The sequence below is a fragment of the Petromyzon marinus genome, chromosome 80 (assembly GCF_048934315.1).
Source record: "Petromyzon marinus isolate PM22_M1 ecotype Great Lakes invasive population chromosome 80, UKy_Petmar_22M1.pri1.0, whole genome shotgun sequence".
NCBI classification, from domain to species: Eukaryota; Metazoa; Chordata; class Hyperoartia; order Petromyzontiformes; family Petromyzontidae; genus Petromyzon; species Petromyzon marinus.
The window spans coordinates 444,515-466,993 of record NC_133746.1 but is presented as its reverse complement, the minus strand read 5'-3'; the positions used below and the strand labels follow the sequence as shown (position 1 = coordinate 466,993).

The following is a 22,479-nucleotide window of genomic DNA, read 5'->3' as shown; positions in this document are numbered from 1 at the left end:
CTGTGGGTCTCTGTGGGTCTGAGTTGAGTGATGAGTCTCCACGTGAATATGTTGATGAGGATGACGATGTAGCTCTTACCTGGCATGTAAAAAAACAGAATAGTTCAAAGTTTAGTTGTTGTCACGTGTGCAGAGATCCTGGATCTCTTTGGGCCCCTGCTGAGTCATCGCCAGAAGCTGGAGCTGGCGGCCATGAAACAAGTATGGTTCTTCACTGTGGACAAGGTCGGCAAACCCCGGGGCGGCAACAACAACGACAGCTACGACGACGAAAACAACAACTACATCCCTGTGAGGCTCACAGAGATACAGAGATACCCACAGAGACCCAAAGAGACACCCATAGATACCCACAGAGACCCAAAGAGACACCCACAGAGACACCCACAGAGACACCCACAGAGACACCCACAGAGACACCCATAGAGACCCACAGAGACCCAAAGAGACACCCACAGAGACCCACAGAGACCCACTCCTATTGAGACCCACAGAGGCACCCAAAGAGACACCATTAGACACCCACAGAGGTTTTTGTTGGGTTAGAAGGCATGAGTATAAATTTCTAATCTGCCACCACCACAAGACACAGACAGTCAGTTAAGGTTTTGTGTTACGGGTTTCTGGGGGTCTCTGTGGGTGTCTAAGGATCTGTGTGGGTCTTTATTGGTCTGGGTGTCTGTGGGTCTCTCTGGGTCTCTCAGGATCTGGGTCTCTGTGTATGTGTTAAAGTTATTTCACGCCGTATGTAGCAAACTTTGGCTAATCCACTCTCAATAACGTCGGCCGCAGTGGCCAGGAGATGTTAACTCCCTCGCCTGGTATACAGAAGGTCGTGTGTTGGATACCGACCCTGATGCCTGCTGTATATTTGGAGTTTGCGTCTCTATCTCTCTCTCCGTGGTTGCGTGGATTTCTCTCCGGGTCCTCCATTTTCTTTCCTTCCACATTTATAATCAACGTCACCACACGTTGAGAGCAATTGGCTTCCACTATACATTTCCACACGGTGGTAATGATAAGGCCACTTCGTTGAGCAATGATTTGAGATGGCCAGGTCGCTTTTGAACAAGAAGAGTTACATAGCAGCTCAGTGGTGGAGCCTTTAACAGCATAACAATAGGCTGCAGCCTTTCTGGAAATAAAACACATACTGGTGGTGAACATGCAAACAACAACATGCTCTGATAATATGTGGCATTGCCTTTGAAACTGATTAGTCTACACCAGAGAGAACAGCCTTCTTTCGGGCCTAGTCTCAATACCTTGGTCTCACCACCAGTTGTTCGCCACCAGTGTCTCACTACCAGTGTCTCATTACCTGTATCTCACTACCTGTCTCACCACCAGTGTCTCGCCACCAGTGTCTCGCCACCAGTTTCTCGCCACCAGCGTCTCGCCACCAGCGTCTCACAACCTGCGTCTCACCACCAGTGTCTCACCACCAGTGTCTCACCACCAGTGTCTCACCACCAGTGTCTCACCACCAGTGTCTCATTACCTGTATCTCACTACCTGTCTCACCACCAGTGTCTCACCACCAGTGTCTCATCACCAGTGTCTCACCACCAGTGTCTCACTCCCCGTGTCTCACTACCCAGTGTTAGATGGATAAACGCAAAAAGGCGAACAACTCCCCCAAGTTTTAACGCAATTTGGTATTCTTGGGTCTTTCGGTAAATTAACGTACTGTAGATAGGTTCAAAGAAAATAAAAAAATAACAGGAAGACGACCGCTTGCATTGCGATCGAAATGTCGTAGTTTTCTGTTATTTTTTATTCATTTCTTTGAACCTATCTACGTGACTTTACCAAAAGACCCAAGAATATTAATTCCTGCAGTCACGAAAGCGTTAAGTCAAGCATTCGGCAGTTTAACGAAACATTTATACATTTCCGCGATCTAACACCCAAGCAAAATGAAACCTCCGTGGTAGATAATGGCGGTCCTGGAAGCCCCGACTGCTGCTGCCACCACCGAGCGTTAGGCTCGGTGGTGGCAGCTCCGATTGCGATGACTGACTACAGGCCTCCGCCTCCTCCTTCGCCTCCTAGGTCTGCAAGGAACAGCTCAACTACCGTTATGAGGTGCAGAAGATGATCGGCGAGGGAGGCCAGGGCCTGGTGCTGCAGTGCCTCGACCACAAAACCAAAACGCTCGTGGCCGTCAAGATGCTGTCGCTGCCCTTGTGGTGAGTCAGAGGGCCTTTCGCGGTGGCCCGCACTCTCGGAAAATGATCATCAATGATTGGAGGCAAAGCCGTGAAACTGCCACTAACTATGGACTCGCTGACAAAATACTAACTGCCGTAAAACTTCTGCTAGCTATAAACTAACAAAATACTAACTGACATAAACCTGCTGCTAATTATGAACTAACAAAATACTGACTGCCATAAAACTGCTGCTAACTTTAAACTAACAACATTTTACTGCCATAAAACTGCTGCTAACTATAAACTAACGGAATACTAACTGATATAAACCTGCTGCTAAATATGAACTAACAAAATAATAACTGCCGCATAACTATTGCTAACTATAAACTAAAAACTAACAGACCCATAGAGACCCACAGAGACCCACAGAAACGCCCAGACCCAGAGACCCACAGAGACCCCCACAGAGACACCCATAGAGACCTCCACAGAGACCCCCACAGAGACACCCACAGAGACCCACACAGTCACCCACAGAGACCCCCACAGAGTCACCCACAGAGACCACCACAGACACCCCCACAGAGTCACCCACAGAGACCACCACAGTGACCCCCACAGAGTCACCCACAGAGACCCCCACACAGTCACCCACAGAGACCCCCACAGAGACACCCACAGAGACCCCCACAGTCACCCACAGAGTCACCCACAGAGTCAACCACAGAGACACCCACAGAGACCCACAGGGTCACCCACAGAGTCACGCACAGAGACCCTCACAGAGTCACCCAGAGAGACACCCACACAGAGTCACCTACACAGAGACACCCACACAGAGTCACCCACACAGAGTCACCCAGACAGAGTCACACACACAGTCACACACACAGAGTCACCCACACAGAGACACCCACAGAGTCACCCACACAGAGTCACCCACAGAGACACCCACACAGAGTCACCCACACAGAGTCACCCACACAGAGTCACCCACACAGAGTCACCCACACAGAGTCACCGTTGATTTCGTGGCCTTCCCCCTCCCGCTGCGCAGCTCCTCGACAGCGGCCCGCCAGAGGACGGAGCTGGAGGTGGCCAAGAAGCTGCAGGGCAGGGCCAGCGATGAGCGCTACGGAGTCATCCGGGTCCTGGACACGTTCGAATTCCGCGGACACAATTGCCTCGTCGTCGAGCTCTTGAAGTACGTGAACCTTCCCAACCCCCCACCACCCACCCACGTGCGTGTCCATTGCTCCGTTCGATAGTTGATTTATTTCGGAATTAATATTTATTTATATTTGATCAAGCAACTAGATTTATCGATTTATCACATTTATTAATTGAGTTTTACACGGAGGGCTTTTGCGACCAATATCATCCAATATAGAGGTATGTTTGGGTTAGATCACGTAAATATATAAATGTTGTGTCGTTAAACCTGCCATCACTCGACACAGCCAACTAGTAAGGGTGGTCACGCAAACAGAACGTGCCAATTCGTTACTAGTACAGCACTATTGTGTAGTGTATAGTAGTGTAGTGTATAGTGTAGTATATAGTGTAGTATAATGGTACAGCACAACGGTGTGTTGGACAGCCAAGCCACAACATTTACAATCTCTGAGTACGACATTTCGCCAGTAATTACAACCAGCTTCATCAGGCGACAGCCAGATTTTGTGGAGAATTCCACCTGTTCCGTTCCTTATAAAGAGGCACAGATGTGGTGACCACACTTTTGTGCTCTTGCGCAAAGTAGGGGGGTGATTAATTTTCTAATTTGTTCCCTAATATCTTTATTTAATAACTTTCATAATTAACTTATTTTGCAGTTTGTTTAATGAGTTTAAAGATAGTTAACAATTCATCAAAAGATGTCTCGCCTCGTTAAATCAATTAATTTCATCGAAAACGTAACTTATTTAATTGCTATTTTGATAATTAATTTATGCAACAATTAATATGACAATTTTACAATCACAATTTGTTTGGCAACTGAGTCTCCAAAGCTCTGGGAAGTCGAGCAGCACGCGTCCACGTGGCCCCCGTGGGTCAAGCAGCTCAGCATGGCGAACCGCTGCATTATTGACAATCGCAGAACACCGTGGGGACAAAGCAGACGCAGGAAGTCCCCCTGGTTGTGGAAGACGCGACTCACGGAAACGCTCCCCATGAATCACACATTAAACTTTTTTCATGAGAATCTATATATATAAAAGGGAAATTTGTGAATATGTGTTTCTGTTCGAAATGTTTAGCATACTTCCCAACATGAAACAAACTTTAAAATTAAGAAAGGTCGACAATAAAGTAATAATAATACATTTATTATTAAATTGTGATATGATAGTAATAAAATGCTAGTAATGAAATAATAAAATATAAATTGTAATAACATAATCACGGTGAAATTATAATAAAATCATAATGAAATTATTATCATTAAATATTTCACGCGCCGCAATGTTTTGTGCGCGTTAGTTCTCTCGGCGCTAGTGCAGCGCGGCGACGACGCGGATGAATACCGCGGAGCGACGAGGAGTTTCCTGACCCCCTCCCCCCCCCCCCAAAACTAACCGAGTGGCACAGTCGATTTGGGGTCCGGGTTGGGGGTCGCCCTGCGCACGTCATCGGAACGGGAAAGGGGTTTTAACGTCGTCGTTGTCGTTGTCGTGCCAGGAAGAGCCTCTACGATGTCATGAGCAAAGGGAGCATCGGGCGAATCTACGTGAGGCGGTTGAGGGAGTACACCAGGGCCATCCTCGACTTCCTGTTGTACGCCAAGGGGTGGGGCATCATCCACGCGGACATCAAGCCGGTGAGCGGAGCGGGCGCGGTGGTCGCGCCCTCTCATCGGGGCGCTCGGTTAGCTGGCGCGGAAGCAGCCCGGCCACTGTTGATCGCGGGGTCGATGCGGTGGCTCCGTCCATCTGGAGGGAGTTGGTGGTAGTGGTGGTGGTGGTGGGGTCACTTTACCTCCGGTGAAGACGATCCGGGACGAGGTGGACACTCGTACCGTAGAGGCAGGCCAGCCATGGTTGATCGCAGGGTCAATGCACTGGCCCCGTCCATCTACTGTGACTCTGCCACCTCCTCCTTCCAGATGGAGGAGGTAGCAGGAGATGTTTACTACCTCGCCTGGTATACAGGGGTTCGTGGGTTTTATCCCGACCCTGACGCCTACTGTATATTTGGAGTTTGCGTCTTTTCCTCTCTCATCACCACAGTGGCTGGATGTTAACTACCTCGCCTGGTATACAGGGTCATGGGTTCGATCCCGACCCTGACTCCTGCTGTACAGTGAGGGAAAAAAAGTATTTGATCCACTGCTGATTTTGTACGTTTGCCCAATGACAAAGAAATGATCAGTCTATAATTTAATGGTAGGTTTATTTGATCAGTGAGAGACAGAATAACAACAACAAAATCCAGAAAAACGCATGTCAAAAATGCTATGCATTGATATGCATTTAAATGAGGGAAATAAGTATTTGACCCCCTCTCAATCAGAAAGATATCTGGTTCCCAGATGTCTTTTATGCAGGTAACGAGCTGAGATTAGGAGCACACTCTTAAAGGGAGTGCTCCTAATCTCAGCTTGTTACCTGTATAAAAGACACCTGTCCACAAAAGCAATCAATCAATCAGATTCCAAACTCTCCACCATGGCCAAGACCAAAGAGCTCTCCAAGGATGTCAGGGACAAGATTGCAGACCTACACAAGGCTGGAATGGGCTACAAGACCATTGCCAAGCAGCTTGGTGAGAAGGTGACAACAGTTGGTGCGATTATTCGCAAATGGAAGAAACACAAAAGAACTGTCAATCTCCCTTGGCCTGGGGCTCCATGTAAGATCTCACCTCGTGGAGTTGCAATGATCATGAGAACAGTGAGGAATCAGCCCAGAACTACACGGGAGGATCTTGTCAATGATCTCATGGCAGCTGGGACCATAGTCACCAAGAAAATGATTGGTAACACACTATGCCGTGAAGAACTGAAATCCTGCAGCGCCAGCAATGTCCCCCTGCTCAAGAAAGCACATATACATGCCCGTCTGAAGTTGGCCAATGAACATCTGAATGATTCAGAGGACAACTGGGTGAAAGTGTTGTGGTCAGATGAGACCAAAATGGAGCTCTATGGCATCAACACAACTCGCCGTGTTTGGAGGAGGAGGAATGCTGCCTATGACCCCAAGAACACCATCCCCACCGTCAAACATGGAGGTGGAAACCTTATGCTTTGGGGGTGTTTTTCTGCTAAGGGGACAGGACTTCACCGCATCAAAGGGACGATGGACGGGGCCATGTACCGTCAAATCTTGGGTGAGAACCTCCTTCCCTCAGCCAGGGCATTGAAAATGGGTCGTGGATGGGTATTCCAGCATGACAATGACCCAAAACACACGGCCAAGACAACAAAGGAGTTGCTCAAGAAGAAGCACATAAAGGTCCTGGAGTGGCCTAGCCAGTCTCCAGACCTTAATCCCATAGAAAATCTGTGGAGGGAGCTGAAGGTTCGAGTTGGCAAACGTCAGCCTTGAAACCTTAACGACTTGGAGAAGATCTGAAAAAGAAGAGTGGGACAAAATCCCTCCTGAGATATATGCAAACCTGGTGGCCAACTACAAAAAAACGTCTGACCTCTGTGATTGCCAACAATGGTTTTGCCACCAAGTACTAAGTCATGTTTTGCAGAGGGGTCAAATACTTATTTCCCTCATTAACATGCAAATCAATTTCTAACATTTTTGACATGCGTTTTTCTGGATTTTGTTGTTGTTTCTCACTGTTAAAATAAACCTACCATTAAAATTATAGACTGATCATTTCTTTGTCAGTTGTCAAACATACAAAATCAGCAGGGGATCAAATACTTTTTTTCCCTTACTGTATGTTTAGAGTCTGCGTCTCGCTCTCCCCGTGGTGGTCACATGGATTTTACTCCAGGTCCTCCTGCTTTTTACCTCCACGTTCAGAATCAACATCACCAAGCGTTTAGAGTATTTTATCACTGCTGCAACATTTCCGCGTAATGATGATGATGAGCTATCGTTTGTGATGGCCAGGTCGCTTCTGACAAAAAAGCTGCACAGCAGCACAGAGTGGGGTCTGACACCTAGTAAAGTAAAACATAGCTTCGTTTTAGTTTGGGTCTCTCTATGTCTGTGTGGGTCTCTATGAGATTGGGTCTCTGTTGGTGTGTATGGGTCTCTATGAGTATGGGTCTCTGTGGGTGTGTATGGGTCTCTATGGGTATGGGTCTCTATGAGTATGGGTCTCTGTGGGTGAGTGTGGGTCTCTTTGGGCCTGTTGAAACACGTCTCTAGAGTGTTTAGCTGCTGCTATAAATGTCCACGCAATGCTGATGATGCTGATGATGATGATGTTGATGATGTTGATGATGATGATGATGATGAAATCAGCTACTTGGTTGAGATGATGTTATTACGTGATGGCCAGGTCGTTTCCGATAAAATAGCTACACAGCAGCTCAGCGGGGCCTTACACCCTGGTAGTAAAATAAAACAAATAGGTTGAGTAATTTATTAAAACGACTTTAAACGGGTCTCAGGCACGTAGACCGTGTCGCAAGTCAGCGGGGAAGGGGGGGCCTGCCCGTGTGGATGTAAATGCGTCACTTTGCATGATCGACCCACTGCTGGCTAGACACTCTTGCCGTAACCTCAGAGCGTGGAATTCCTTCTCTGTCTCTCCCCTTTGTCCAGGATAACATTCTGCTCACCGCGGCCGGCAAAGTCAGGGTCACCGACTTCGGTTGCAGCTCCTACCTGAAGCATAAAAGTGAGTGGCTTTGTGTGCGTGGAGTTTCTTTTTTCAGGGTTAGCTCGCGTCAACGTAAACGTTGCGTCGTCAAACCCGCCGCCATCCGACGCAGCCAGTTAGTGAGGTTCAGCGTCACGTAAACAGGACGCTCCAAATCGCCACTTGCACAGCACTAGCCGGTGTGCTGGAGATGTAAACCCACTACGACGTTTACAATTCGAGCGATTACAGCCGAGCATCATTATCGGGTGGGCAGCCAGAGTACGCGGTCCAACCCAAAACTCATCTCCGCCGTGAAATATCGTTCGCAGAAGCCGACTAGGCGTTTAACCGACCGAAAAAAGAAACCTGTTCAACCCACGTCGCTGTTGACGGAGGGGCTACTTTATATTAATCGTCGTTGTTGTTATTGTTGGTGTTGCTGTACAGCCCAAAACGTGTGCGGGACGTTGAACTACATGGCCCCGGAGCTGCTGCTGGGCTACTATGTCACCTGTGCTGTGGACATGTGGGCCCTGGGCTGCACCGTAGCCGAGATGGCCACCGGCAAGGATCTCTTTGATTCACGGACCTACACAGAACACCTGCCCTACTGCATCGAGGTACGGTCAGTGGGTGGGTACGGTGGGTGGGTATGGTGGGTGGGTACCGGTGGGTATGGTGGGTGGGTGGACGGGCAGCTCTCTATGGATATGGGTCTTTGTGGGTCGGCACAGAGACCCATACTCATAGAGACCCAAACGGATCCACAGAGACCCATACTCATAGAGACTCATGCAGACCCACAGAGATCCATACTCATAGAGACACATACAGACCCACAGAGACCCATACTCATAGAGACTCATGCAGACCCACAGAGACCCAAACTCATAGAGACCCATGCAGACCCACAGATACCAATTCTTATAGAGTTTGATTCGCTCTGGCGGCCACAAACAACCGGCGAGGAAGATCTGAACTGGTCCTGGACCTCTCATAGGTCTACTCAGCCTCAAACGAGTACTTGGTGTAGCGGTGTGTAGTAAACATTTCCACTGGGGGAGACAAAGGTGGCCGGGCGTGGTGCTGGGCACCCACCCGCTCATCTGTCGTTCCGGCCTTCAAAGGTGCTGCTCGCTGATAACAGCACTTGCCCCAGCAATGAGATGAGGCTAAACTGGGAGGAGGAGATTGTTGTCTTTGTACACAGTGCTGGCCTTCGTAGGTGCTGCTCGCTACTAACAGCGCTTGCCCTAGCAATGAGATGAGTCTAATAAGGAGAGGGAGGGATTGTTGTCTTTGTACACAGTGCCGGCCTCGACAGGCGCTGCCTCCGCCACTAATCACCGCTGACAGATGGCACTTGCCCCAATGGGCCCGCTGAGGCTACACCGGCTGTAACCCCCCCCCCCTCCTCCTTTTGTCTTCGTCCGAAACGGTACGCAGATCCTGGGCATGCCCCCGAAAAAGATGGTGGACGAAGCCCCTAACAAGACAACTTACTTTGGTGAGTCGAAGGCTCGGGCAGGCTGGCGTCAGCGACGTAACCCATTCCGTTTTGTTAGGTAGGGGGTGGCAGTGAGGCTCTTATAGGGTTCTATTGTGGGGGGGGGGGGGGGGGCTGAGGGGCGTCTCTGAATATCCCGGAGGTGGGGAGTGGGGTGGGGTTTGCGGATCTTTGTAACAGCCGCTAGGAAGCATAGGTGGGTGTGTGAGTGAGCGGGTGGGTGGGTGAGTGAGTGGGTGGGTGAGTATGTGGGTGAGTGAGTGGGTGGGTAGGTGAGCGGGTAGGTTAATGGGTGGTTGAGTAGGTGAGTGGGTGAGTGGGTGAGAGGGTGGGTAGGTGAGTGGGTGGGTGAGTGGGTGGGTGAGTAGGTGGGTAGGTGAGTGGGTGGGTGAGTGAGTGGGTGGGTGGGTGAGTGAGTGGGTGGGTTGGTGACTGGGTATGTAGGTGGGTGAGTGGGTGAGTAGGTGGATAAGTAGGTGCGTAGTTAAGTTGATGAGTGGGTATGTGGGCGACATGGTGGTTGGTGACTCTGCGTGCGTCTCTCTGTCTCTCTGCAGACTCTGAGGGCCTCCCCTACAACCTGTCCAAGCAGCGGCCACCGGGAAGCCTCCCTCTGCACCGCGCGTTGCAGGGCCACCACCCTCAGCTGGTGGACTTCGTCAGCCGCTGCCTGCAGTACGAACCACACTCACCCCTCGCTCACCCCCACTCACCCCCACTCCCCACCCCATACCTGTCAACACCTTATCAGTGCCCTACTTTACTACAGACCCAACCCAGATAGTATTGGTCACTCCGTGACCCTTATAAATATCAACGTTCATCCTGCAAAGTCCAATCACAAGGGACAAATACAAACAAATAGACACGAATTATTGTTGTTACCTAGAATTGAAACGGCTGCACTCCGTACGGACCTGAAAACTCAATTACCCTGCACAAGAATATCTAATAAACCATACGGTTTGACAGCTCTGCAACCAAGTCACTACACACCACCACTCCCTCCCACCCTCTCCATCTCTCCCCCCCCCACGCCGCCATCTCACCACTCTCCCCCACCTCCCACCCTGTCAAATCATCTCACCATGCCCCTCTCACCACGTGTGTGTCTCCCCCCATCCCTCCCCTCCCTCCCCGTGCGTCTCCCAACAGATGGGATCCGAATCTCCGGATGACGCCTGAGCAGGCGCTGGCTCACAGCTGGCTCCACACCACCACCACCACGACCCGGGCCACCACCAGCAGCTGGGCCACCCACACCGCCAGCGAGGCATCCCCCACCACCACCACCATCCGGGCCACCACCAGCAGCTGGGCCACCCCCACCGCCAGCAAGGCCACCCCCACCGCCAGCGAGGCCACCCCCACCGCCAGCAAGGCCACCCCCATCACCAGCGAGGCCACCCCCACCACCACCGCCATCCGGGCCACCACCACCAGCTGGGCCACCCCCACCGCCAGCAAGGCCACCCCCACTGCCAGCGAGGCCACCCCCACCACCAGCAAGGCCACCCCCACCGCCAGCGAGGCCACCCCCACCGCCAGCAAGGCCACCCCCATCACCAGCGAGGCCACCCCCACCACCACCGCCATCCGGGCCACCACCACCAGCTGGGCCACCCCCACCGCCAGCAAGGCCACCCCCACCGCCAGCAAGGCCACCCCCACCACCAGCGAGGCCACCCCCACCACCACCACCATCCGGGCCACCACCAGCAGCTGGGCCTCCCCCACCGCCAGCAAGGCCACCCCCACCACCAGCGAGGCCACCCCCACCGCCAGCAAGGCCACCCCCACCACCAGCGAGGCCACCCCCACCACCACCACCATCCGGGCCACCACCAGCAGCTGGGCCACCCCCACCACCAGCAAGGCCACCCCCACCACCAGCGAGGCCACCCCCACCGCCAGCAAGGCCACCACCAGCGAGGCCACCACCACCACCATCCGAGCCACCACCACCACCATCCGGGCTACCACCACCAGTTGGGCCACCCCCACTGCCAGCAAGGCCACCCCCACCGCCAGCGAGGCCAGCCCCACCTCCGCCACCATCCGGGCCACCACCACCACCATCCGGGCCACGACCACCAGCTGGGCCACCACCACCAGCTGGGCCACCCCCACCACCAGCGAGGCCACCCCTACCACCATGATGATGATGATGATGACGATGATGACGATGATGACGATGATAACGACGATGATGACGACGATGATGATGATGATGATGACGATTTTGATGATGACAATGATGTTGACAACGATGACGATGATGACCATGATGATGATGACGACGATGATGATAACGATGATTATGATGACGTTGATAATGATGATGACGATGATGCTGATGACGTTGATGATGATGGTGATGACGCGTGTGGGCCAGGACCCCCACTCACCACCCACACTCACCACCCACACTTACCACACTCACCACCCACACTCACCACCCACACTCACCAACCACACTCACCACACTCACCACCCACACTCACCACGCACACTCACCACCCACACTCACCACCCACATTCACCACACTCACCACCCACACTCACCACCCACACTCACCACACTCACCACCCACACTCACCACCCACACTCACCAAACTCACCACCCATACTCACCAACCACACTCACCACACCACACTCACCACACACACTCACCACACCACACGCACCACACCACACGCACCACCCACACTCACCACACAATGGACGAGAGCTTGCCAAGCCACGTGCGCGTGTGAAGAGTTAGGATAGAGATAAAAAAATAAGTTTTAATGTAATAATGTGTACATATATATCTAGACCATTGTTAGTTTATCGATTGTTGTTGTAATAAATATTCGGACTCAACAGAATGTTGCAGTTGTGTTTGTTGTGGCGAGTTGCTGCTGCTTGGGGTCTCAGGTGACTTGGATCCAGATGTTAACTACCTCGCCTGATGCATGAGGTCGTAGGTTCAATTGGAGTCTGCCCAGCTCCGTGTCTCATCAGCAGAAGCAGGAGACAGGCTCTGCTTGAACCAATGGTGGTGAACTGCCCAGATGTTTGTCGTCAGATGCACCTAGCCTGGCACAGCAGTCGACCCATGGCACCTGCTGGGTCTGTTACGTGACCTCCTCCTGCACCTAGCCTAGCACAGCAGTCAACCCATGGCATCTGCTGGGTCTGTCCCGTCACCTCCAAGTGCACCTAGCCTGGCACAGCAGTCAACCCATGGCACCTGCTGGGTCTGTCCCGTGACCTCTTCCTGTACCTAACCTGACACAGCAGTCAACCCATGGCACCTGCTGGGTCTGTCACGTGACCTGCCAGCAGCGACCCTTCGACACTTCACATGGCCTCATAAGTGCTGTGGTGACGTCACAAGGGGGTGGGGCACGTGTCTGAGTTACAATAATTAACAGAGCTTACCTAACCTATCCACACTACAAATTGCAATCACCTTCACTTGCTACTCCTATAGGCTTCTATAGGCTTTACATCAAACCTTCCGCCACATTTTCTACAAGACATAACCACCTTACTTATCCACACTACAAATTGCAATCACCTTCACCGTCTACACCAATAGGCTCCCACGTTACCCGTCCCCACATTCCCTACATGACATAAACTTCCCAACCTATCCGCACTACACATTACAATCACCATCGCCGGTAAACTCCCAAAGAGCTCCCAAGGGCTCCCATGTTAAGCGCCCACCACATTCCCCAGTTCGCTTAAGAAACCACGCTTATCCATAGAGACACACAGAGACCCATAGTTCAGTTCATTTATTAGGTATAGCCCTGTGAGCCATTCGGCTCTTGAATCGGGTGCAACCACAACAAAAAAAAACATGAACAATAAACGTCTTAAAGTGACTATGTGGTACCACCGCGGCGGAGCAGCTCCGTCGGGGGCCGTATTCACCACCGTAACACCGCCACCCGCCACCCCAACCCCCCCCCCACATGTATACACACACACACCCCACGTAGGGCCGGGAGGGAAGGTGTGGGGGCTACCGTCCCCCGCCATCACCGAATTTTCGGGACCGCTGTCCCCCGATTCCCCCGTGACAATCGTACCGCTACCCCCCGGCTGTTCTGTGGGGTCCGGGCTACCGGCCTCCACTCCCTCGCTCCATGTACCCCTGACTTTGTTGCTGCCTGCGTCGGCATACTTCTATTAGTGGGGCGGTATGCTCTATACTTGCAGCCTGCTACGCTGGTTGAAGGGGATCCCTGCGTTCTGATTTAAAGGGGCCGTTTAAACCGCCGCGCGAATACGCGCACGCCTGGCGCGTCGCTCGCTACCTTGCTATAGACACTCGTACAGGCGAGCGATCATAACACAGTCACACCGGCGCGCGAGCGCTAAGCACTATTGTAAGTGATCGTACAGATGCGTGGACACCAAGCACGCTCCACACTCTCAAAGACCGCACGACGCAGTTTTATCCCCCGCTAGCGATTTTAACCAGTTTAATCTATGTGTGATGGTGTGGGTCAGTGGACGCTAGTCTATCCCTCGGAAGTTTTCGATTCAATTTCTCCTACCGATCGCCCCGCTCTCTACCCTGGATTAAAAACACTTAGACTTACGCCTCTCTCCCTCGCACTTACTTCCACCCTGCTGCGCTGAACGCTGTAAGGGAATGAGGCGGCGAGTTGTCTCTGTAGAGGGGCGAGCCTGATGGTGCTGGAGTACGTCCCACGGACCTCTCGGACGGCTGACTCTGCTGTTCCCGGAACCGCGATGATCTTGAAGAAGAACTGCCCTTGCTACCTGAATCCCCCTCCTTTTATCCTACCTACAACAAAGGAATTTCGCCGTTTCGCTCCCTTGGCCTCCCGTCCAATCAGGGGCTCAAATTTTCCCGCCCTTTCGATACTCGGATCCCAGCTCGGGTGATGTCGCCGCAGTGATCTCTCCGACGTCCGCTCTCTGTTCTCCTGCTACCAGTCCACTGACCCGTGCTTGTGCGTGTGTGGTTCCACTCGCGGTGGCTCGATGGCCCTTGCCATGACCATGCAACTTTAATATTAGGTCACGGCGCCGCAGTGCATGTCAGCTACAGGGGGAAGATCGCCCAATTTCCTGGCCGCAGGAAACCATGAAGTTCGATCCCATACGGGACTTCTGGAAAAAAACCTATCGGCCGGGTGACCTCCCCTCCCTGCTCTACGTGGGGCGTGTGTGCGTTCGTGCAGGGTGGAGGGTGGCGAGGGTGCACCGTGTCGGAGTCGGCGTCCCCCGGTGGCGGCTTCACTGTGGTGGGCACGGCCTCGACAGAGCGGCTCTGCTGCGGCGGCCTCACGACTGTGCAGTGGGCAAAACGCGGACGTCTGAGAAGGCACCGGCCCCAGGAGAGTGGCGGGAAATCCGAGGCATCGGTGACGGCGTCGCGGCGGTGGGCATGGCTCCACTGGAGCGGCTCCGCTGCGGCGGTACCACACAGCCCCCCGAGGTGCCAGTCCCCGTCCCGGGTTTACTGGAGCACTTCGCCTGGGTTGCCCCTACAAGGTAGCGCCGCGGGGTCCGCGGGACTCGTCCGACTCTCGTGGCTGGCCTCGGTGGTAATGGCTCCGTCTCTCGGGGTTCCGGCGGCGGTCTCCTTCTCCACTCTAATGGTTCCCTCTGGCCCTGGGTACCTGCGGGCTGGGAGACAAACTCGGGGGCGGTAGGGTTCAGGGGGCGCCGTCCCCGTCTCTCCTGGCTTGGGCCAGGACCCCCTGGGGCCTGGGACCCCGTGGGGCCCATACACTCTGCGAGGCCTCCGGGTATCGGGGGTGTGGGGACCCTGGGATTTCGGGGTCCTCGAACGGCGGGGTTCTCCCTCGCTGGGACCGCCCTCCATGGTTTTAGTCGCCGAACATTAACTGACATCTCCCGCCCCTCTCTCCCCCCTGAATCAGTACCGTCCAGGGGGAGATCTGTCGCCCCACCGTACAGGCTCCCCGCCAGTAGGTGGTTAACTTCCCCACCTGTCCGGCCCCGACGCGAGGGTTGTGCAGCCACACCTTAGAGCTCGCCGAGTAGAAGGGGGCTCCATTCGGGGTCGGGCGCCCCGCTCGTGCCGCTGGTGTGCGGTCTCGCCTTGCGGGTAAGCCCGGACCCTAGCTTCTCGCAGGGTCCCCATCAAGTGCTCCACGGGGCGGCTCCCTTCCTTCCGTTAGGGCGGTGGGACACCGAACAGCAGATCTGTAGGCAGGCGAGACTCGCGACCAAACATCATTAGGAACGGGGACGGTCCCGTGGATGTGTGTACTGTGGTGGCGTAGGCGAACAGAGCATAGGGGAGGTGTTCGTCCCAGTCCTGTTGATTCGCAGCCGCCATGCGTTTCAGCTTCTCGGCTAGAGTCTGGTTCATTCTCTCTACCATCCCGTTTGTCTGGGGGTGATATGCCGTAGTTCGGTCCTTCTGGATGCTGAACTCCTGGCACAGTGCCTGGAATAGCTCTGCCTCTGAACTCACTACCCTGGTCAGTAATGACTTGTTCGGGGATCCCGTGCTTAAGTACGTAGTGTTCCACGAACGCTCGGGTTACTACGAGGGCTGTCTTATTGGGGATGGCTACTGCTACGGGATAGCGTGTGAAGTACTGCACCGCTACGAGAATACATCGGTTGCCCCAGTGGGATCGCAGGAATGGCCCCTGCAGGTCGATCCCGACCAACTAGTTCGTCCGGCTGACGCGGAATGGCCTCAGGGGTACCTGGTATTGCGCCGGTTTCGGCCCGCATTGCTGACACGCGCGGCAGCCCTGCACCCAGGCGGCTATTGCTTGTGCCAACTTGGGCCAGAGATACTGGCGGCACAGGGTTTCACGAGTGCGCCGTTCTCCGTCATGGCCCCCGAGCGGGTGGTCGTGCACTAGTCTCAGCAGCTGGGGTCACACCTGGGCGGGCACGTAGATGCATCCTGGCTGGCCGGCTTCGGTTAGCTCCCGTACCACCCCGTTCTGCACACACAATCGGGCATACAAACCACTCCAGGGCCCTGGTAGGGTGTCTTCTTTCTCCCGTAGGGCCGCCTCCACCGCCGCCAGATCTGGATCCCGCAGCTGGGTCCGTCTCAGCTGCTCGTCGTCCAGGCTCGGGAAGGTGCAGCCGACGTCCTCCTGGATCTAATCGGGTGGGGTTGAGCGACCCGTCGGGCCCCGGGGTGTGGGCTCCGTGCCCGCCAAATGGTCCCCCGGGTCCTTGGTTCCTCCTACCGGGGTCTCTGTTGCACATACTGCACTGCCTCTCACCGGGGGAGGGTTAGTCTCGGTGCGCTCCTGGGGGTCCGACACCCACCGGCAACGGCCCCCCATGAAGCATGGGCAAGCTTCCTCCACCCTTGTCTCGGCACACACCGTGGGCCGCCTCGACAAGGTGTCCGCGTTTGCGTGCGTACGATCAGCTCGGTACTCTATTTGCAGGTTGTACTCCTGCAGCTGCGCCAGCCATCGGGCCATCTGCCCCCGCGGTTCCTTGAATGTAAGGAGGAACTGCAGGGCATAATGGTCGGTGCGCACCCGACATTTCCTGCCGTACAAATATGGTCGGAACTGTTTACACGCGAAGATCACGGCATACAGTTCTTGACGGGTCACGCAATAATTCAGCTCGGGTCCACTCAGGGTCCGACTGGCGTATGCGATGACCCGCTCCGTCCCACCCTGTACCTGTGACAGCACCGCGCCCAGCCCACTGCTGCAGGCGTCGGTGTCCAAGATAAAATCCGTGGTGAAATCGGGGAAAGCTAGGGTAGGGGTGTGGGTGAGGTGGTCTTGAGGGTGGTGAAGGCCGTTTGGCAGGCCACCGTCCATCGATAGGGGTTCTTAGGGGAGGTGAGTTGGGTGAGGGGGCGTGCAATCTCGCTGAATCCCTTTACAAATCGACGATAATATGTAGCTAGTCCCAGGAATGGCCTGATCTCCGTCAGATTCTTGGGCCGTGGCCATTCCACTACGGCGTGCACCTTTTCCGGATCGGTGCGCACCCCCGCCTCGCTGACTCGGTGTCCGAGGTACCCTACCTCGCGCTGCGCCAGGTAACACTCACATGGCTTGAGCTTGAGATGGGCTGCTCGCAGTCGCTGGAACACCTCTAGCAACCTGGACCAGTGCTCGGATAGAGATCTGCTGAACACTTTCACGTCGTCCAGGTAAATCAGGCACTGTTCCCACTGTAAGTCCCGCTTTACCAACTCCATCAACAGCTGGAACGTCGCGGGCGCGTTAGTGAGTTCGAACGGAAGCACTCGAAACTCGAACAGCCCCATCGGGGTGGTAAACGCGGTTTTCGGCCAATCCTCCTCCGCCATCTCCACCTGCCAGTACCCGGACGCCAGATCGAGGGTGGAAAAATACCGTGCTCCTGCGGGGCTGTCAAAGGTGTCGTCGATGAGCGGTATGGGGAAGGCATCGCCGAGGGTGACTGCGTTCAACTTTCGGTAATCAACGCAGAACCGGGTCGACCCATCCTTTTTCGTCACTAGCACCACCGGGGCAGACCAGGGGCTCGTCGAGGGCTGGATTATGTTATCACATAGCATATCCGCAACTGCCTCCTTGATCTGGGTCCGTTCGGGCGCGTCCACCCGGTATGCGGGGAGTTTGATCGGTCGGGCTGCACCTGTGTCAATTTGGTGTTTAACAAGGTCTCTTCGGCCTACATCTGAATCGTGCTCACTGAATACGTCGGCGTACTCCCGTAACAACCCGCGCAGCTGATCGGCCTCCCCCTTAGGTAAATCTGCCCAAGGCACATGTAACGCATCACGCAGGGGAACGATCTCGGCCCGGGAGGTTGGGCCGACCCACCAGGCCAGATCCTGGTTGTCCTCGGGGTGGCCAGGGTCTTCCGCCCAGAGTGCAAACACCGAGTCGTTAGAGTGGCGCGCATGCAGGGGGTGTATGGTGGCTACTGTGGTGCATCGTCATAGCATCACCGGGGTACTGTGTGGGTTAAACACCCGCATGAACAGTCGCCCCCCATCTGCGTTTACCAGCGTGGCTAACCCTACGACTCCGTACCACGCTGCCAACTCCGGGTGAGGGGTTAGCATTACCTCGCCCGATGGTCGGTGTGTGGGATCGGCGGAGGGGGTTGCCACTGGCACCAGCATCTCGGCGAGTGGCCCGATGGTGACGGCCGACACCAGCGTAGCGGCTACGGGTGTGAAACGAGGGCGATCCCTCTCCTGTCCCAGGAACGGGATCCGCTCCCCGCTGCCTTCCATCGTGGCGCATCGCTGGCGGGGCTGTACACTCATGGCACAACACACTGGAGACGTAGAATTCCTGTGTGCACACCTGGTGTCCGAGACGGACCTCGAGGGAGATCCTTCCCAGCAACCCCATCCCGGCTCCGCTCGCTGTTTGCAGCACGCGATCCGGGACCTGCAGGCGGCTCACGTCAACCCCGAGCACGCTGCAGTGCGCGGCGCTCACGAGTGAGGCTACGGCCCCCGTGTCCAGTAGGATCCGGGTGCGCTGCCTGTTCACCTGTCCTTCCACCAGCGACGTAGCCCCCGTGATATCTGCCACCAGCTCCCGCAACCAGTCGCCCGTCCTCACCGCATCCTTGGGTGTTGTGGTCGGAACCTGTGTGGGGGTCACTCGCTCACCATTATTATTATCGTCGTTTTGTTTCGGGACCTCGTTGATTGCACCTCTAGGTGGTCCACTCTCTAGGGGGCGTTGGCGTTTAACCCTGGCGCGTTTCTAGCGCGGGCGATTTGAGGACAGTCCCTCACGAGGTGCCCTTGACGGTCGCACAGGTAACATGCTCGGGGAAGGGCGGCGGCCCCGTAGGAGCCTCTCCGCCCGCTCCCTCTTTCTCCTCCTGTACGCCGCTGCCCAGATTCCGCCTCTAGTCAGGCTACCCTCCCAGCCAGCCCTCCCACCTCGGTCTGAACCGTCTCCACTGTAGTCTGCAGCGCAGTCATATGTGCCCGTACTTGGGTTACCTTGTTGTCCACCTGGGTTATTCTTTCACCTACTTGGGTTACCTCGTTGTCGATCCCCCTGATGCCCATCTGTATTCCCGCCACCCATCCTGGGGTTGTCTCGCGGGATACAGGGGGCTCCCTTTCCCGAACCCTCATCGTCCTGGCGAGCTCCTGTTCCTCCTCTTCCTCCTCGGTGGACAGACTTGCGATGGTGCGCTCCCGTCCCAGTCCTCGGAGCAGCGCGCGTTCACTAGAAATTATTTCACACTTACGCGCGCGCTCGACAATGGCGTCAAAGGGAAGGCGCGTACAGTTCATGTCTGGCTGCCACCATGCCGTGCGAGTCAAGTATCGCTGGATTTTCTCAGTCACCTCTGTCGTGTACCCCGGGCGTGCGATCTTTGTCAGCTCGCGCACATCCTCGGCATAATCACGCAGGTTCTCGCCGGGTTGGCGATGGCGTGCCTCTAAGGCCGCTTTTGCCTCCTCCTCCTCATCGCGCGTACCGAAACGCAGATCAATTCGGCGCATCAGCTTCCACAAAATCGGCTGCCCGCCCATCCAGATTCATATTAAGTTGACGAAACGCCTGCGTGTCTGTCCACCCATTACTTTCGTTAGCCCCTAGGACGTTGCGGGCAAACGCTTTCCACGAAGGGGTACCCCGGCCGGTGAATATATGCCTTATTGTCGCGTGGGGTAACGCGGGGGTTCGTACCACTTCTGACGCCAAACTGTGGGGGCTACCGTCCCCCGCCATCACCGAATTGTCGGGGCCGCTGTACACCGATTCCCCCGTGACGCTCGTACTGCTACCCCCCGGCTGTTCTGTGGGGTCTGGGCTACCGGCCTCCACTCCCTCGCCTCCCTGTACCCCTGACTTTGTTGCTGCCCGCGTCGGCATATTTCTATTAGTGGGGCGGTACGCTCTACGCTTGCAGCGCGCTACGCTGGTTGAAGGGGATCCCTGCGTTCTGATTTAAAGGGGCCGTTTAAACCGCCGCGCGAATACGCGCACGCCTGGCGCGTCGCTCGCTGCCTTGCTATAGACACTCGTACAGGCGAGCGATCATAACACAGTCACACCGGCGCGCGAGCGCTAAGCACTATTGTAAGTGATCGTACATATGCGTGGACACCAAGCACGCTCCACAATCTCAAAGACCGCACGATGCAGTTTTATCCCCCGACTAGCGATTTTATTTGCCGCGAGTAACCAGTTTAATCTACGTGTGATGGTGTGAGTCAGTGGACGCTAGTCTATCCCTCGGAAGTCTTCGATTCAATTTCTCCTACCGATCGCCCCGCTCTCTACCCTGGATTAAAAACACTTAGACTTACGCCTCTCTCCCTCGCACTTACTTCCACCCTGCTGCGCTGAACACTGTAAGGGGATGAGGCGGCGAGTTGTCTCTGTAGAGGGGCGAGCCTGACGGTGCTGGAGTACGTCTCACGGATGTCTCGGACGGCTGACTCTGCTGTTCCTGGAACCGCGATGATCTTGAAAAAGAACTGCCCTTGCTACCTGAATCCCCTTCCCTTTATCCTACCTACAACAAAGGAATTTCGACGTTTCGCTCCCTTGGCCTCCCGTCCAATCAGGGGCTCGGATTTTCCCGCCCTTTCGATACTCGAATCCCAGCTCGGGTGATGTCGCCGCAGTGATCTCTCCGACGTCCGCTCTCTGTTCTCCTGCTACCAGTCCACTGACCCGTGCTTGTGCGTGTGTGGTTCCACTCGCTTTGGCTCGATGGCCCTTGCCGTGACCATGCAACTTTAATATTAGGTCACGGCGCCACAGTGCATGTCAGCTACAGGGGGAAGATCGCCCAATTTCCCGGCCGCAGGAAACCATGAAGTTCGATCCCATACGAGAGTTCTGGAAAAAAACTTATCGGCCGGGTGACCTCCCCTCCCTGCTCTTCGTGGGGCGTGTGTGCGTTCGTGCGGGGTGGGCGGGGGAGGGTGGCGAGGGTGCACCGTGTCGGAGTCGGCATCCCCCGGTGGCGGCTTCACTGTGGTGGGCACGGCCTCGGCAGAGCGGCTCTGCTGCGGCGGCCTCACGACTGTGCAGTGGGAAAAACGCGGACGTCTGAGAAGGCACCGGCCCCGGGAGAGTGGCGGGAAATCCGAGGCATCGGTAACGGCGTCGCGGCGGTGGGCATGGCTCCACTGGAGCGGCTCCGCTGCGGCGGCACCACAAAGGTCACCTGGCCGACGGGTTTTTATCCAGAAGCCCCTAATGGGATCAAGCTTCATAGTTTCCCGCGGCCGGGAAATTGGGCGATCTACCCCAGAGGCTGACACGCACCGCGGCACCGTGACCTGGCATTAAAGTTGCGTGGTCACGGCGGAGGTCATTGCGCCACCGCGAACGAAACCGCACACACACGGCATGGGGCGTGGGAACCGCGAGATGCCTTTGGTTATAGATGGAATTAGGAACTGAATGCCTGTTGCTATAGATGGAATTTGGTAACAACAGGATAGGAGCATTCAGGCCTCTGCATAGACAGGGCGGAGCGGGGCGGAAGCATCTGAATGTCTTTTGTTCTAGAAAACGTGACGGATCAGCATATGAAAAAGGACGAAAATAACTCAGCCTCTGAATGTACAGGGCGGTACGGAGCGTGGGAACCACGGTACGCCTTTGTCATAAGTAATATTACAGATCTGAATATGAAGGAGCACGGGTGGGCAGGCGCCAGAGCAACGGAATGCCTTTAGGGTGTATAAAATACGGAGGTTTAGCGTAGCAAGAGACAGTCTTCTTCAAAAATCATCGCAGTCCACGCAGGATGGGAGTCAGCCGTTCAAGACGTCCGTGTGACGAACTTCAGCGCAGCCAGGCTCAACCCTCTACGGATCGCTGTTCTACAGCTTCCCGTGCAGTAGAGTGAAAGTGCGCGTGAGTAAGAGAGGGAGGTCAGTTAGGCTAGTTAATCGAGAGTAGAGAGCAGAGCGATAGGTAGAGTAAGTTCAGCCTAGAATCCCCGGGAGAGTAGGCTGGTAGCCACTGACTCACACACATAGGCGTAACTTAAACGGGTTGCTCTGGTAAATAAAATCGCTAGTGGGGGGATAAAAAACTGTGTT

At 54.9% G+C, this 22,479-nt stretch overlaps 1 protein-coding gene across 1 annotated transcript; it reads left to right on the top strand.

Annotated features, from left to right (window-relative positions):
* The first annotated feature begins 8,123 nt into the window (after positions 1–8,123).
* On the top strand, positions 8,124–13,383 carry LOC142907589 (uncharacterized). The gene is made up of 3 exons (XM_076057163.1): positions 8,124–9,441; positions 9,999–10,116; positions 10,597–13,383. The coding sequence occupies exons 1-3, from the start codon at positions 9,390–9,392 to the stop codon at positions 12,197–12,199; spliced, it is 1,773 nt and encodes a 590-aa protein (XP_075913278.1). The 5' UTR covers positions 8,124–9,389; the 3' UTR covers positions 12,200–13,383.
* Positions 13,384–22,479: the final 9,096 nt, after the last annotated feature.